At 41.9% G+C, this 13,797-nt stretch overlaps 1 protein-coding gene across 9 annotated transcripts in view; it reads left to right on the forward strand.

Annotated features, from left to right (window-relative positions):
* eps15l1a (epidermal growth factor receptor pathway substrate 15-like 1a) overlaps positions 1-13,797 on the forward strand; it is a 231,422-nt gene that overhangs the window by 103,319 nt on the left and 114,306 nt on the right. For all 9 annotated transcript variants that reach the window (XM_055658739.1, XM_055658734.1, XM_055658732.1 and 6 more), the window contains 4 exons: positions 1,846-1,972; positions 2,074-2,127; positions 4,257-4,405; positions 8,842-8,896. In XM_055658739.1, the coding sequence (XP_055514714.1) occupies positions 1,846-1,972; positions 2,074-2,127; positions 4,257-4,405; positions 8,842-8,896 (385 nt within the window). The remainder of the gene's footprint in view (positions 1-1,845; positions 1,973-2,073; positions 2,128-4,256; positions 4,406-8,841; positions 8,897-13,797) is intronic.

Consider the following 13,797-nt stretch of genomic DNA (forward strand, 5'->3'; position numbering starts at 1 on the left):
GGTTGTAATGTGGCGAAATGTGGAAAAGTTCAAGGGGTATGAATACTTTTGCAAGCCACTGTATATTAATCTTCCATTTTACGTTCATAAATACTAACTTGAAAACTTATATTGGCCTATTGGCAGTAGAAAAATCAACTTCTTGCTCAAGTATTTTACCAAATTAGGTACTGGCTATAACCTAATATGGTTGTTTTTATAACAAATGCTAACCTATAAATGATACAGTAATGCATCAACGACATAACGGCTGAAAGTAAGGTTTGTAAACAATGTGTATGGAGACATGATCTTTCATAAGATATTTAAGTTATTGAATATTGGACAGATATTCATAAAGTTATGGGACATGGAGTGCAACTGGTAAAGCCATTGCCTCACAGCACCAGAGACCTTGGTTTATTGAAGGTCGAATGCTGTCTGTATGGAGTTAGAACATTCTCCCTGTGAATGCCTGGGTTTCCTGTGGGTGCTCTGGTTCATAGAGTTATACAGCATGGAGTTATACAGCGTAGGATGAACATTTGACGACACTGGGTCTATACTCGCTGATGTTTAGAAGGATGAGGGGGAACCTCGTTGAAACTTAACGAATTGCGAAAGACTTGGATAGATTATCTTGGACAGATGGATGTTCTTTAGTAACTTGTCAGTTTCTTTGATGAACTAAATTAAGGATGTTTCCACTCGTGGGAGAGTCTAGAACTAGAGGTCATACCTCAGAATTAAAGGACTTTCCTTTAGGAAGGAGATGAGGAGAAATTTCTTTAGTCAGAGGGTGGTGAATCTGTGGAATTCTTTGCCACAGAATGCTGTTTAAGGCAGATAAATAGATTCTTGAATGGTACAGGTGTCAGGGGTTATGCGGAGAAGGCAGGAGAATGGGGTTAGGAGGGAGAGATAGATCGCCATGATTGAATGGCGGAGTAGACTTGATGGTTGAATGGCCTAATTCTGCTCCTATCATTTATAACCTTTTCACACAAGCTCATCCATGCTGACTAAGATGCCCACTTGAGCAGGTCCTATTTGCCTGTGTTTGGCCCATATACCTGTGAGCCTTTTCTATCCATGAATCTGTCCAAATCTATTTTAAACTGTATAATTATATCCACCTCTATAGCTTCCTCTGACTGCTCATTCCACGTACCCCGATCCTGGGTGTGGAAAAAATTGCCCCTCAGTTCCGTTTTAAATGTTTCTTCTCTTAAATCTATGTCCCTCTCTAGTTTTTGACTCCTCATCTCTGGGAAAATTACGGTGACCATCCATCTTATCCATGCCTCTCATGATTCTATATGCCTCCCTGAGGTCATCCGTCAACCTCCTATGCTCCAGGGAGAAAATAGTTCCGGCCTATTGAGACTTTTCTGTAACAGGCTCATCAGTCCTGGCAACATCCTCATAAATCTTTTCTGTATCCTTACCAGATCAATGATACTTTCCCTTCACCTCAGAGAATGTCAGTATGGTAGGTTAATTGGCCGTTGTAAATTGCCCCCAGTGTGTAATTGAGTATTAGAACCTGGGAAAATTAATGGAACTATGGAGAAAATAAAAATAAATATGATTAAGATATAATTAGTGTACATGGATGGTTATGTTCCGTGCAGACTCAGTGGGACAGTTCTATCTCGTCTGCACTGATGTTGCATGACTTGATTGTTCCTAGCATTTTGGTTTTTATTTCAGACTTCCATCATCTACAGTATTTTGCCTTTGTAATTTATTGATTCTGCGTTTCTATCCAAACACATGTTTACATTTTGTTTTCAAGAAGCATTAGCTGGCCTTCATGTACAGAAGAGAAAACTTTCAATGAGCTTGTGTTTATTTTGTTTTCAGGATGACCCCTTCAGGGGCAAAGCATCACCATTCAATAATAATGCTCAAGAACTTCACACAGACCCATTCCAGTCAGAAGATCCCTTCAAGACAGATCCATTCAAAGGAGCTGACCCATTCAAAGACAGTGAGTAGTTTTTAAAACTGGGGGGCATTTTCTCAAAGTACATGTAGATTAATTAATGGAGCAATTAATTCAGGGTTTGTTTTATGTTTTTTTTTTAACAGGTGATCCATTCCAAAATGACCCTTTTGCCCATCAGCAAGCAGCAGCTTCAACAGGTATGACATTTGTAATCCTGCACCCCATTATATTTGGCATCTGCTCAAAATCTGGGGAAAGAGGCTTTTAACTTTCCTCCTCCAGCAATGTTGTTTCTGTGGTTCAGTTGAAAAAGGAACTCCTTTCCTCCTCATTCTAAGACCGACCTTTCTGTGCTGGGGCTCCTCCATTGTCAGTGTGAGGCCCAGCGCAAATTGGAGGAACAGCACCTCGTATTTTGCTTGGGTAGTTTGCGCCCCAGCGGTATGAACGTTGACTTCTCTAACTTCAAGTTACCCTTGCTTTCCATCTCTCGCCATCCCCTTCCCAAGTTCTCTTACTTCCTCCGATTACATTTTATCTCTGCACCGCCCACACCCCTGACATCAGTCTGAAGAAGGGTCTCGACCTGAAACATCACCCATTCCTTCTCTCCGGATATGCTGCCTGACCGCTAATTTACTCCAGCATTTTGTGTCTACCTTCAATTTTATCCAGCATCTGCAGCTCTTTCCTACACATATTTGGCAGTTTGATGGCTCAGCTTCCTTTGAATCACAAACATCAGGTGTCCATGGTGCAATTCATCTCGAACTGAGACTGATGAATGAGAGAGTGGAACCCACGTCCCGAATATCCTTGATAACACAATGCACGGATTGTTCTCAATGCTTGGGGTTTCTTCCATTCAGACATGGGAGCATTGAGTACTCCTCCACCTCAACATCCCCACATCAACCTCCACCCGGCTGCTCCTAGGCCACGACTGCCACCACCCCAGTCGCCACTGTAGCGGCAGATTATTATAACGTTGAAGAGATCACTCCGTTATCTCGCTAGCCAATCTGGATAAACCATGGTATTAGGAGAATGTTGTTTAGATACGCATGAAAGATCCCACATCCTTTAAGCTCAAAGCTTCTCGAAAGATAAATCTTCATAACACAACCTTTTGATTAATAGTTTCTTTATTGTTGAAGAAAAACAGTAAGATATTCATCCAACTTTGTACATTGGCTTGTATATTTTAAACTTTGTCAAACTTCAGCTTATCGCTTAGAAACGTTAGAAAGCTTCCCATGGTCAAAAAGTTATACCTTCAGCTATGGTCCTCTGAACTGCGCAAGAGAACCCAGCAGCAAACAAGCCACCCTTTACGTAATATATCCCACCCACATAATTACGGGCAGACTAAAATTTAAAGGCAAATGCCATAATTAACGACACACAAAATAAAGCCAAATGGCCACTACAGCCACCGCCGCAGCCAACGTCTTATACAACTGCAACATGACCTTCCATACTCAATACTCTATACTTATACCCTGATAATACCGTACTCGGTTATAGAATACAATTGGCCATATTCCCTCCACTATGGTCCGTTATAAGGAGGATTTATTGTATGTAAAATTATGAGAGACATAGTAGAGTAAATAGAGTCTTTTTTCCTGGATGGAAATGTCAAATGCTAAAGAGTATAGATCTACGGTGGGAAAGAAAGAAATTAATGTGCATGCAAATGGGATTTGTTTAATTGGCATCATGGTTGGCCGAGACTTAGTGGGCTAAAAGCCCTGACGTGTGCTGTACTGTTCAATGTACCGTAGAACCGCTTTGATCTGGTAAGTTGATTGTTTACACAGTATTCAACTGTTATGCACAGTTTTTTTTAATACATCCACAATTATATTATTTATTTTACTCTTTGTACTTCTATATTGTCTCCCATCCACAAATAGCCCTGCTTTAAGGCACGTACTTTGAAGGTTAAGAGGCTCTCTGATGAGATGACTGTGCTGTTAGAGTTGAAAAATAGTCTGATTTCTTGGTTCTGGTTTTTACCTCCAAATAATCCTCCAAAGGATCACTACCTGAGAGCATGTGTGCCTCCTGAGTTTTGAGGGGTAGCATGCTTTCGCTGTAAAGGTATTAGAAAAGCTTGACAAAACATGTTAAAACAGATGCACTTGATAAGGACTCTGCATGGTCAGCACAGTTAAATCAAGTGAGTTGTAATTTACAGACACCTTTATACATTCACTTTGTATCGTGCCAATTATACAAACGTGCCAATTCCTCTTGTTCTGGATATTTGTCCAGTGTGAATTCCCAGTCATTTTTTTTTAAATCCTGATTTTCTCTGCAGATCCATTTGGAGCTGATCCATTTAAAGAAAGCGATCCCTTCCATAATACATCATCCGAAGAGTTCTTTAAGAAGCCACCAAAGAGTGATCCCTTCACATCATCGTCAACATCTGATCCTTTCAGCAGAGAGCATGCTGTGCCACCTAAAGTAAGTCATGGTGTTGGGATCTTTCTTACAGAGGGAAGCTCAGGAAAAACCCCTTTAATATTACAGCTTGAAGCCAACAGATGTGTACCCATCATCTTGTTGACAATAGCCACAACTTGTAATGCTGTTGCTACGAAATGAGAATGTCTTAAAACAGAAATCAACCTAAATTTTGAAAGTTTCCATAAACCTCAGTGTTTGGGTGATTGGTTGTCTGATTTCAATCGTCCTTTATGCAAAGATAGACACAAAAAGCTGGAGTAACTCAGCGGGACAGGCATCCTGTGCCATTGTCCCACTGAGAGTTACTCTAGCTTTTAGTGTCTATCTTCGGTTTAAATCAGCAGCTGCAGTTCCTTCCTACACATCCTTTAGCAAAGTGCTGATTCCTGATTGTTTAAGGGAATATGAGCCCTTGGCTATGAACCTGGCCTCAAAACTTTCATTCTGGTAAACCTGCACTGGACCTTCAAATAATATCTCCATTTGAATTAAAACTGCTCGTAACCTAACTGAAACAAACATCAATAAAAAAGTGGTTGAGCTTCAATATTTGCTCTAAACTGTGTATGTAACTTCTGCATTTCATTTCTTTAGTCCAGCAGTAGGTTGTCAAATAGACAACAGGTGCAGGAGTAGGCCATTCGGCCCTTCACGCCAGCACCGCCATTCAATGTGGTCATGGCTGATCATCCCCAATCAGTACCCCGTTCCTGCCTTCTCCCCATATCCCCTGACTCCGCTATTTTTAAGAGCCCTATCTAGCTCTCTCTTGAAAACATCCATTTGAGGCAAAGAATTCCACAGACTCACCACTCTCTGTGAGAAAAAGTGTTTCCTCGTTTCCGTTCTAAATGGCTTACTCCTTATTCTTAAACTGTGGTCCCTGGTTCTGGACTCCCCCAGCATCGGGAACATGTCCAAGCCCTTAACAATCTTAACAATAAATGACTCTGATTTTCAGAGTGGTAGGCTTCAATCACCTTTACGGGAATTTACCTTTTGAAAGGAATGATGCATAGATTATTGCTAATATCTTCCATTTAATAAAAATAATTGTAGAATTTCCTTTCTGCATCATTTACGAGAAGTTCCAAATTTGGGCTTATGGGTGTGACTGCTGCTGCCTGACAAATGTAAATCTTTAAGCCTCAACAGAATCTCAGAGTGGTTGTAGGACGCCAGTCAGCCAATAAAATCTGTATAGTTTGCTTTCAGCAAGAGCAATGCAGCTAGTCCTTATCCCTTGCTTCTCCCACAGCCCCTTTACTTTTAGGTACTTATCCAGTTCCTGTTTGGAACACTACAGATGAATCTGTCTCCACTATAATCCTCCACAGTGTAGTCCAGGCTCTAATAACTTGTGTAATGTTTTTGTGTGTCCTCAAACATTCAAGTCCATAGTGTCAAAGATGTTAAATGTGGCCTGTATATCCTTGGTTCACCCACTGAGATTTATCTCTTCCCTCAATCCTTTAAAAGCAATGTTAAACCCATTTCCATTGTAACCAACTCCCAACTCCAATGCCTCACAACCACTTGAGAAACCAACATTAAATGTTAACAGCCAGGCTTTTAATTAACGCTGATAGAGTGGCATAGCAAGTAGAGCTGTTGCCTGACCTGGGTTCCATACCTCAGGAGCTGTCCGAGTATAGTTTGCATTTACCCACTGAGAATTTGTTGTGTTTTCTCTGGGTGCTCCAGCTTCTTCCCACATCCCCAAAATGTGCATGTTTGTTGGTTAATTGCTCCTAGTGAAGAATGTGGGGGATTTAATGGGTAATTAGACTAAGTGCAGACTCATTGGGTCTGCTCCCCCAATGCAATATTCCACCACTCACCCGTTCCCCCAACGCAACCCATTCCCCCAACGTAATATTCCACCACTCACGCATAGCCCCCAAATGCGCAGGCGTAGCTCATTTCCCCATATCCTCCAGCACTCCCTCCCCCTCCTCTTCACTCTCCCTCTTCTTTCCCCTTTCCTCCTCCCCTCCCCAATCCCTCCCTCACCTCTCCCTCTCCTTTCCCCTGCCCTCAGTCCCTCTCTCCATAACTCCTCTCCCCTCTCAACCCCCCTCCTATCCCTCTTTCCCCCTCTTCTCACTTCCCCCTATACCCCCACTATCCCTCCTCATCTCCTCCACTGCCTTCCTTTCCCTCTATTCCCCACTCCCTACCTCCCCCACTCCCCCCTCCTCTCCATTCCCCTTTCTCCCGCACCAGACATGAGACAGGAAAAAATGAAAAAAGAGGAAGAGATAGAATTCTTCGCGCATTTTGAAATTTGGCAAGGCCCCACCGCCACCGCGAAGCCCCGCTGATGCCGCGAGGCCCCACCGACACCACGGCTCCATCGCCGTGAGGCCCCACCACCGGCACGGCCTCATCGGCGCGAGGCCTCGCCGCCACTTTCTCGATGCCTCCTGGATCACTACATAGAACCCCGGCCGGGGCCTTGGGGGTAGAAGCCCGGATCGGACGTAGCGGCCAACAGCGCCCACGGCTTGGCACCATGGAGGCCGTGAAGTGGGCTTGACTGCTTGCCTGCTCGGCGCCACGGAGGCGCCTGCAGATGCAGCTCCAGCCGGCGGAGCATTAGTGATGCTCGCTCCGCTCCTTCAGCTTTGTATTCTCCTCGCCAGGCGAGGCGGGTGCCGCCCGTGACTGGCAGCGGATCCGGTCAATCAGTGCGGCGATGGTGCAGGAAGGGGCGTCGCTGTCCCGGCGACTGACAGGAGAGGAGACCAATCTGTGTGGCGACTGACAGGAGAGGAGATCAATCTGCACATGCGCGGTTTTTAAGGTTTTTAAACGTTAATAACTATGAAAATATACTATCAATCGGAACAAAACTTGTTGCCCTTGTAGTTCAGGAGAATGATGAGTAAGGTGGCGAAAAATCGTAGCGCTATCATGTACTGGTTTTGCATAAATAGAAAGAAACGCGAAACCGGAAGAGCAGAAGATCAGAGTTTTATTTATGTAATAGATAGATAGATGTGGGGAAAGCAAAATGGGATTAGTGTAGGTTAGTGTAACTGAATGTTTATTGTTGGTTTAAGAGTGAGTTAAAGGATTCATTTCTGTGCAGAGGGAAGAGAAGAGTTTCCATCAGCATGGAAAGCAGCCTATCTCTCGGTGCTCATTTGTTTCGATAAACCTCCCTAATGGTCTGTCGGACCCTTTCTGATGATCTGTTCCCAGTCTTCTTTCAGTTTTAGCCTCTGCCTTTCTTTTCAGGAAGTGATGGTAATCTTCCCCTCTTCTCTCAAAACTCTTTTGCCTCAGATACTAATTGCAGCGTTCTCCTCCTGACCGAATCAAGCCCCGATCCTGGCTGTTCACTGCTATGCAGTGCAATGCTAAAGTAAATAAAAAAATATCAAAACATTGTCCTCTCCTGGTTTTGCCATATGGGACCATTATTTTTCTAGATATATATTCCAATGAATCTTCAGTATAAAACGAGCGAACTAAGAAAATTAGATGAACTTTTCTCAGAAGGATCAAGGATGCTATATTTGGGGAAATGCAAATAAATTATAAAATAGATACTGCTGTTTTCTTCATTCTCTATTTTTGTGTTGCCTCTATACTGAGTGATATTGATAATCTATTGGGATGATGTGTGCCCAAGTAGCAGACACTACACATAATACATCTGGAGAAGGTCTGTGTTGAAATAGGTTTATGTATAGCAAATTTGTCACCTTTAATAACAAAGTTAATAGCAATGCAATGTTAGAAATGCAGGCACTAGGTCAATAATGATTGGTAAGAACTGTCTTCCCAGCTTTTCAAGACTTTGAGATATTCTGAGTAATTTGCAGTTGATTACTCAATTGGATCCTAAAGATAGCAATGAGACAATGATCAATGTTGTTGTTTTACAGATAATTATTTGCCAGGTCACGGGAAAACTCCCTTGTGCTGGCGCTAAGTATTGTCTTTGGGTTGTGTACCACCAAAGTTTTAGTTTCACAGATTTAGTCTGTTTGAAAGTTTACATCTCCAATAATGTAGCATTCCCTCAAATATTAGTTTAGTTTGTTTCTGGAATGGCCAATGAATTCAGTCACTTGAATCAGAGAGAATGTTAATGTTGGCTACAGTATCTTTCTCTTGGAATCCCCCAAATGTATGTATTTGTTAAACATATTTGCTTAATATTAACTTAAATTTAATCTGATATCTATGATTAATAGGGCTCTGCAATTGCTGTGGGTATTCCAGATTCTGGATTACATTAATGAATTTTAATTTTGGGTTTTCCAGTGGCTGTTTCTTTAAGCTGGGAACTGCTTAATTTACACAGATCCCTCAAGATAATCAACACTTTGTTATTCTGAATATAACATTGGCAGTTGGATCAGATTTGTAAAGAAATTGCAATCGTAAAGCATGTTAATTAACTTTATCTTTAATTGTAGGCTGACCCTTTTGGGAGTAGTGATCCTTTTGTACTGGCAACTTCCAAAGGCCCAGGTGAGCTAATGCTGAATTACTTTATCGTATAATGTGAATGCCTGTTACTGAATAGTGATTGTACATTTCCCCTGGTGCGAGAACAGCTATCAGCAGAGAGCAACGTTTAGTTTCCAAAGCAGAAAACTATTTATGTATCACTTTTTGCATCTCTTTCAGGTTACCCCAAGCTGTTTTGTGCAAAAGAAGCATTCTTGTAGTCTAATCACTAGTGTTACGTTGTGAATGTAACAACCACCTTTCAGAGAGTAAACCACCAAAGGCAACAGTTGGTAACCAGCTAATCTGGTTTTAATGACATTGCTTATTGTACTATTACTGTAAATTCCTGGTTGTACACATAACGTGTGTGTACGTGCATGTGTAGGTGTGGGTCCCTGTCAGTGGATAGCGTGATGACAAAACCAGTTAAGCTTTCCATTGCCATTCACACGCTCAAGTAACTTAAATCACTAATATAGGTGAGAGTTCCAGGGAGAAGGGATGGAAAGGCTGCAAGGGTAGATGAGAAATCAAGTCACACTGTCCATTGCCATTTAGATGCTCAAATAACTAAAATTACAAATACAGGTCCGAAAGCAGAGGGTAGAAGGGATGGCAAAGATGTAAGGGCAGATGAGAAGAAAGAGGAGGCAAGGGAGGAGGATTCTTTGTGTGCACACAAAATATTTTTACAGAATTGAAAGATACATATTTATATTTCAGGCTCTATGTTGTACCATACTCCAATTTAAATTTTGTCATTCGTTACTGCATTAGTTAATGGTTGCTTTGGTTGTCAACTAGCAATGTGTGGAATTTCTATTCTAATATGGGGTTGCGTGCTACTCTTTATTGACTATTAAGCATCATTAACAATAAACCTATTTTCTCATCTTGATTAATTTGATAAGATATTGAACTCTTTTTTGTTCAGTCATTGTCACAGAACACTGACTTGCTTCTTTTCAATAATTGCAATGTAATAGCAAGGAAATATTATACTTTATTGCTTTTTCATGAGTCAATATAGTTCCAATTTTATGATTTGGTAGTTGAACATGTATCAATTATTTTCTTGTTAAATCACTTTCTTCTTGTCCCAAGGAATTTGTAGTAAATGATCATAATCCCACAATCAAAAATTGATATCTTTTGCTTTTGTTGATAGATAGACAATATCCGTGTTAGCTACCAATTTCTGCTATAATATCTGAATCTTTTATGAAAATCTCTTTATTATCCAGAGTAACCTTTCACAGCGAGCTGATACTCTGAGTATGGAGGTTCATTTAAAACCGATTTACTTTAACTCATGCATACATATAATGTAAATGTGATACATTTGAGTGCAAGCTGAAAGAACATGATTCTGGAATAAAAGACAATTTAAGGAAAAAACAGAAATCTTTAACTGGGTTAAATATTCATTCTGAAACGAACCTACAAGGGTTTAATGAGTCAAGAGTGTTTTATTGTCATGTGTCCCAGATAGAACAATGAAATTCTTACTTGCTGCAGCACAACAGAATATGTAAACATAGTACACTGTAAACAATGTGTTAAACGAGAGAGTATGTATATATACACACACACACACACACATATATTTATATATCCACATACATGTGTGTATGTATATATATACACAGACACATACTCAAAAAACAGACAATAGTCGTGCAATAATAATTATAATATTAATAATAGTCTATTGAAGTTCAGAGATTATATGAGGTTGTCGTGTTTAATAGCCTGATGGCTGTAGGGAAGAAGCTGTTCCTGAATCATAGAGTTTTCATGCTCCTGTACCTTCTTCCAGGGGTGAATTGAGTGCATGGCCAGGATGGTGTGGGTCTCTGGTGGCTGCCTTTTTGAGCCAGCGACTACGATAAATCCCTTCGATGGTGGGGAGGTCAGAGACGATGATGGACTGGGCAGTGTTCACAACTTTTTGCAGTCTTTTCCAAGTTGCCGAACCAGGCCATGATGCAACCAGTCAATGTGCTCTGTACTGCATATCTGTAGAAGTTCAAGTGAATCCTCTGTGACATTCCAAATCTCCGTAATCTTCTCAGGAAGTAGAGGCATTGATGTGCTTTATTTAGAATTGCATCAGTGTGCTGAGCCCAGGAAAGATCTTTGGAAATATCCACGCCCAGGAATTTGTTGACTCTCTCCATCATCGTCCCGTTGATATATACAGGATTGCGGATCCTCCTCCAAAGTCCACAATCAGTTCATAGGTTTTACTGATATTGAGAGCCAGGTTGTTATAGTTGTAGAGTCATAAAGTGATACAGTGTGGAAACAGGCCCTTCGGCCCAACTCGTCCGCTCCAGCCAACAATGTCCCAGCTACACTAGTCCCACTTGCCTGCGCTTGGTCCATATCCCTCCAAACCTATATTATCCATGTACCTGTCTAACTGTTTCTTAAACGATGGGATAGTCCCAGCCTCAACTACCTCCTCTGGCAGCTTGTTCCATACACCCACCACCCTTTGTGTGAAAAAGTAACCCCTCGGATTCCTATTAAATCTTTTCCCCTTCACCTTGAACCTATGTCCTCTGGTCTTCAATTCCCCTACTCTGGGCAAAAGACTCTGCATCTACCCAATCTATTCCTCTCATGATTGTGTATACAACTGTAAGATTATCTCCCCTCATCCTCCGGCGCTCCATGGAATAGAGACCCAGCCTAGTCAACCTCTCCATATAGCTCACACGCTCTAGTCCTGGCAACATCCTCGTAAATATTTTCTGAACCCTTTCAAGCTTGACAATATCTTTCCTATAACATGGTGTCCAGAACTGAACACAATATTCTAAATGCGGTCTCACCAACTGCACTTTTACAACTGCAACATGACCTCTCAACTTCTAAATACTCTGACTGGTGAAGGCCAAAGTGCCAAAAGCCTTTTTGACTACCTTATCTACCTGTGACTCGACCTTCAAGGAACCATGCACCTGCACGCCTAGATCCCTCTGCTCTACAACACTACCTAGTGGCGTACCATTTACTGTGTAGGTCCTGCCCTTGTTCGACATCCCAAAATGCAATACCTCACACTTCCCTGTATTAAATTTCATTAACTATTCCTCCGCCCATCTGGCCAATCGATCCAGATCCTGCTGCAATCATTCACAACCATCTTCACTATCTGCAAAACCACTAACTTTTGTATCATCAGCAAACTTGCTAATCTTGCCCTATGTTCTCATTCAAATCATTGATGTAGATGACAAACAGTAACGGGCCCAGCACCGAACCCTGAGGCACACCGCAGTCACAGGTATCCAGTCTGAGAAGCAACCTTCCACCATTACCCTCTGCTTCCATCCTATTCCTCAGAATACTCTCCAGTAACTTATCAACTACAGATGTAAAGCTCACCGGACTATAGTTCCCAGCATTTTCCCTCCAGCCCTTCTTGAAAAGAGGTACAAGCATTAGAATTATTTTATATTTAAACAACTAAATTACATACCCTTTTTAAAAGCACTTACATTTTAAAGTTCCACTTTAATAGGCAATCAGTTTCTCTCATTCTTTTGAAAGTGGACTGCTGTGCTTGAAGCTGGAGCAGTCCGAGCAGGATAGGCAATAGACAATAGGCGCAGGAGTAGGCCATTCGGCACTTCGAGCCAGCACCGCCATTTAATGTTGATCATCCGTAATCAGCACCCCGTTCCTGCCTTCTCCCCATATTCCCTGACTTCGCTATTTTTAAGAGCCCTATCTAGCTCTCTCTTGAAAGCATCCAGAGAACCTGCCTCCACCACCCTCAGAGGCAGAGAATTCCACAGACTCACAACTCTCTGTGGAAAAAGTATATCCTCGTCTACGTTCTAAATGGCTTACTCTTTATTCTTAAACTGTGGCCCCTGGTTCTGGACTCCCCCAACATCGGGAACATGTTTCCTGCCTCTAGCGTGTCCAAACCCGTAACAATCTTATGTTTCAATGAAAGACCCTGTCATCCTTCTAAACTCCAGAGTGTACAAGCCCAGCCGCTCCATTCTCTCAGCATATGACAGTCTCCCCCATCCTGGGAATCAACCTTGTAAACCTATGCTGCACTCCCTCAATAGCAAGAATGTCCTTCCTCAAATTAGGGGACCAAAACTGCACACAATACTCCAGGTGTGGTCTCACTAGGGCACTGTATACTGCAGAAGGACCTCTTTGCTCCTATATTCGACTCCTCTTGTTATAAAGGCCAACATGCCATTCACTTTCTTCACTGCCTGCTGTACCTGCATGCTTACTTTCATAGACTGATGTACAAGGATCCCCAGATCCCGTTGTACTTCCCCTTTTCCCAACTTGACGCCATTTAGATAGTAATCTGCCTTCCTGTTTTTGCTACTAAAGGGGATAACCTCACATTTATCCGCATTAAACTTCATCTGCCATGCATCTGCCCACTCCGCCAACCTGTCCAAGTCACCCTGCATTCTCATAGCATCCTCCTCACAGTTCTCACTGACACCCAGCTTTGTGTCATCTGCAAATTTGCTAATGCTACTTTGTTTCCACCTGAAAGTTTCCACCTGAAAGCTGGAAAGCCTGCAGTAGTTGGTTGTTCGCTGTTGGATTCGATGAAGAGTCCACCTACGTGGGGAAATTATACTGCTTGCAAATTAAGCCTATGCCAGCGCTGGAGACTTGGATGTGTTCCACAGCCATTTATTGAATTAATGTTTTCCCTTTTTCCTACAGCCTTTCTGTGATTTTTGAAATGGATTAAATAAAAGGATACAGTACTATTTGCCCAGTTTTTTGCTGCTGGTCTTAAGTTAGTTGACACAGTAATCAATGTGCAGCAACAAAATCGTGATGGGTTATTGGTAATTTGAGTGAGCAGGAAAAGTTGTGACAGAAGCACACTTTGGAATAAAAGAAAGATAGATCAG

Source organism: Leucoraja erinacea, chromosome 29 (genome assembly GCF_028641065.1).
Source record: "Leucoraja erinacea ecotype New England chromosome 29, Leri_hhj_1, whole genome shotgun sequence".
Classification (NCBI taxonomy): domain Eukaryota; kingdom Metazoa; phylum Chordata; class Chondrichthyes; order Rajiformes; family Rajidae; genus Leucoraja; species Leucoraja erinaceus.